The sequence below is a fragment of the Humulus lupulus genome, chromosome 5 (assembly GCF_963169125.1).
Source record: "Humulus lupulus chromosome 5, drHumLupu1.1, whole genome shotgun sequence".
Lineage (NCBI taxonomy): Eukaryota > Viridiplantae > Streptophyta > Magnoliopsida > Rosales > Cannabaceae > Humulus > Humulus lupulus.
In genome coordinates this window covers 144,656,244-144,660,519 of record NC_084797.1, presented here as the reverse complement: position 1 = coordinate 144,660,519, position 4,276 = coordinate 144,656,244, and the positions used below count along the sequence as shown (strand labels likewise).

The 4,276-nt window shown below is 36.1% G+C and overlaps 1 protein-coding gene across 1 annotated transcript; it reads left to right on the top strand.

The window, feature by feature from the left end:
* Nucleotides 1–710: 710 nt before the first annotated feature.
* Nucleotides 711–1,828, top strand: LOC133779556 (uncharacterized). Its single transcript, XM_062219506.1, has 2 exons — nucleotides 711–1,379; nucleotides 1,526–1,828. Exons 1-2 carry the CDS (start codon nucleotides 711–713, stop codon nucleotides 1,826–1,828), a joined length of 972 nt encoding a protein of 323 aa, XP_062075490.1.
* Nucleotides 1,829–4,276: the final 2,448 nt, after the last annotated feature.

Genomic DNA, 4,276 nt, shown 5'->3' with positions numbered 1-4,276 from the left:
TTTAGTAGAGGAACTGCAGTCCCAGAGGGGGGAATTTCAGAAGGAGAAAGATTGGACTACACCGAAAAAATTAGGAACCATGAAGATAAAATCCCCTGATGTTGGTCAGATTTCCAAAAATGCATTTAGTGTTCTCCAAGAACAGCAACAGTTTCTTCATGATCCCTCTCCACTTTTGAATTTGAATGGACAATTTCAACTTAATGAGCTGGAACGTTAGAGGGTTGAATAAGAGAAATAAGCAAATAGGAGTGAATGATATTTGCAAGATCAATAAGATTGGAATTGGGGCTCTTTTGGAAACCAAAATAAAAGGTGATAGAGTAGAGGAGGTAATGAATACTAGCTTTGTTAACTGGGAGTATTATAGTAGCAAGGCTTTGGAAGGTAGGATCCTTTTAATCTGGAAAGGTTGCTGGGTCAAGGTTGAAATTCTAGTTGACCATGTTCAGTTTCTTCATTGCAAGGTCCTGGTGTGGGCTACAGGTCTCTCTTTCTGCTTCACTGTTGTTTACGGCTTTAATCAGCTAGATTTGAGGAAAGATCTTTGGTCAGAGTTAGCCTTAGTTTCTCTTCCTGTCAAATCTTGGCTTGTTCTTGGTGACTTTAACTCTGTTTTTGATGTGCAAGATTGAATTGGGGGTAAGGTTATTTCGCCTAAAGAAGTTGAGGATGCTAGGAATTGGCTTGATCTTGGGATTGTGGAAGAAATGAAATTGCTGGGCTCGTATTACACTTGGTCGAATAACCAAGATGGTCCTAATCGCATTTTTTCCAAAATAGACAGAGTATTTGTAAATGAGGATTGGATTGATATGTTTCCAAATGTCAATGCAATAGCTAGTTGGGAGGTAATTTCGGATCACTGTGCCATTATTTTGAAGAATATTTCTGTTATTAAAAATGGTCTGCGACCCTTTCGATTTTTCAATATGTGGACTAATCATCCGCTCTTCAAGCCTAGTGTTTTAGATAGCTGGGAAAAAGAGTTACCTTTAGAGAGTTATGGTCTGCATCAGATATTGAGGAAATTGCTTCGTCTTCAGTCCATTTTGAAGAGGTTTAACTGGAAAGTGGTAGGTGATATAGTTAAGGAGTATGAGAATAGCAAGGTGTCATTACAGCAAGCTAAAAATAACTTGTTTTCTAATCCGAATAACCAAAGTCTGAGTGATATAGAGAGAATTTCTCACCTGGATTATAAACAGAAAGAGGCTGCCTATGCTAGTTTCTTATCTCAACAGAGTAAGGTTGATTGGATGAGGTTTGGAGATGAGAATTCTTCTCTGTTTTACTCCAGCATGAAGAAAAGGAAGAGGCTCAATAGGATTGTTTCTTTTGTTGATGATCAAGGTAGTGTTGTAGTGGATTATCCTAAAGTAATTAACCATTTTATTTAGCATTTTCAATCTTTTTTAGGAGAATCAAGTGCAGCTTCTGGGCTGGTCGATACCTCTGTAGTCCTCTCAGGTCCTATCCTCAGTATTGAAGATCAAGCTTCCCTGATTAAACCTTTACTTTTAAGGAAGTCCAAACAGCTATGTTCAGCATAAAGTCAATAAAAAGCCCGGGTCCGGACGGTTTTGGGGCTGGTTTCTATAAGAATTTATGGCCTAATACAGGGAAAGAAGTGGCTTCAGCAGTGTTGGAATTTTTTGATCTAGGCCATATTCCGAAGAGGCTGAACAGTACTATTTTAGCCCTTATCCCCAAAGTTACTCAACCATCAAATGCCTCAGATTACCGCCCAATTGCCTGCTGTAACACTCTTTACAAATGCATTTCTAAAATGCTTTGTAACAGATTAATTCCTATCCTTCCTAAGTGATTAATCAAAACCAAGGTGCTTTTGTCAAGAATAGGAGTATTGCTCATAATATTCTTATTCTCCAAGACCTCCTCAAAGGCTATAACAGGAAAAGAGTGTCTCCTAGATGCTTAATGAAAATCGACCTGAGCAAAGCCTATGACTCAATTGATTGGAATTTCCTTGAAAGTCTGTTAAATGCTTATAAGTTCCCTGGATAGTATATCAAATGGGTAATGGTCTGCTTGAGAGGTTCTTCTTATAGTATTCTAATGAATGGTAAGCTTCATGGTGATTTTAAGGGTGGTAAGGGGCTGCGTCAAGGTGACCCTATTTCCCCCCTTCTTTTTGTCCTTGTTATGGATTATCTCACCCGTGCTCTTCATGGGGCTGCCAAAGATAAACAATTCAGATTTCATCCGCTTTGTAAATCTCTAAATATTACTAATCTTTGTTTCGCGGATGATTTGTTGATTATGTGCAAAGCTCATCTCAGTTCAATTCAGATAATGCAGCAGGCTTTCCAGGAGTTTTCTTCAGCTTCTGGCCTAAACATCAATCAAGCTAAGTCTAGCATTTACTTTGGAGGTATTAATTCAACTGAGAAGGATTCGCTGTTATGCTTATCCAGGTTGAGAGAAGGGCAGTTTCCTCTTAAGTATTTAGGAGTTCCTTTGAGGCCTACTAAATGGAAAGCAATGGACTGTGATATAATAATTTCGAAAATTCGTCAAAGACTTCATGGTTGGGCTAGTCGAAACCTGTCTTATGCTGGGAGGGTGCAGATAATTCAATCGGTTCTCTTGGGTATTAGGAACTTTTGGATGAGCATATTTCTCCTTCCTCAGAAAGTTATCAAAGATATTGACCGATTATGCATGGGTTTCTTATGGGGTGGCAATGGAGTTCGTAGCAATTTTCATTTAGCTTCTTGGGATCATGTTTGCAAGCCAAAATCTTATGGAGGCTTAGGATTTAAAGAGAGAGTTCTTTGGAATAAGATTAATCTAGCGAGATATGTTTGGGCAATCTCTTCTAAGCAAGATAGCTTGTGGGTCAAATGGGTTAATTGCATTTATCTAAAAGGGACCCGAATCTGGGATTATGAAATTCATCAAGACACTAGTTGGTATTGGAAAAAGCTAGTAAAGGTTAGCAATTTTCTATCTGAAACTGAGTTATCTACAGCAGTTTGCAAGGGAAAATTAAGCCTGAATTCTCTTTATCTGAACCAAATTTCTGGTTCCCCTAGCAAAGGTCTGAAACTTATTTGGTGCAAGCTTTCAATGCCTAAACACAGATTTATACTTTGGCAAGCTTATCACCAGAAACTTTTAACCAGGGATCTTCTTCATCATTGCAACATTCCAATATCATCTCATAGCTGTCCGGTTTGTGATATTGAAATGGAGAGCCATGCTCATCTTTTTTTTGACTGTCTTTTTTCAAGGAAAGTGCTTTAGGCAGTTGAGAAGTGGTTGGGAAACCTTATTTGGCCTTGGCAATTTCAGGAGTGGCGTTGCTGGCTGGAAGATCCTAATTCAGTTGGTCTGGCTCGGTTTGTGTCAGCTATTTTGGCTGCATCAGTGTACTACTTATGGCAAAATAGGAACAATTGCTGGGTGAATAGCTGTTGCTCTTCAGTAGCTCAAGTTAATGATCTTATTAGGAAGTCAGTTCAGGCTAGAGTTATTAACTTTTGCTGTATGAGGAAGAATCTGAATTTGAGAGAGAAGTTAATGCTAAATTTTTTCTCTAATATGTAATTGAGGGGGAGTAATCTACTCCGGCCTTTGTTTGTACTTGTTGGTTGATCAATATACTTTCCTTTTCTTGATCAAAAAAAAAAAAAAAACTTTACTAAAAAAACAATTTTAAAATACAGTTGGTTTAAAGAAATTAAGTCATAAAGACTTAAAACCAGTGTGATATTTTACCAAGTTTTCAAAGAATAAAACTAAGTAATTTATATGCAATTGGTTTCGCAAAACAATTCATATAAACATATAGGACAATCCTAATAATCATGTTTCTACCAATGAGATGCATGATTACGACTGTGTGGGTTTTTATGTATGACACAAAATGCATGAACATGTTATCAATCGCATGAAAACAATTATTTAAATAAATAAATAAATAAACAATAAATGTTGAACCAGATGCTTTTGGTATTTCTAATTTTACAACCTCTTTATAAAATTAAAAAAATAAAATAAAACCGCCTTGATCTCCATCGGGTTTCTTTACTTTACTTTCGGTAGGATATGTGTCGTTGTTGGTCCAGAATAATAATGAGAAAATAATTTTCTAATTATCTTGATTAATTAAAACAAAATTTTTAAATATTCATTATTTTTATTTTCCTTTTTAATCAAAACAACTTTTAATTAAAACTGAAATAAACTTAATTAAAATCTGTTATTTTAAAAAAAATTAAATAATATTTTCAAAAATAAGTTTGTTAGG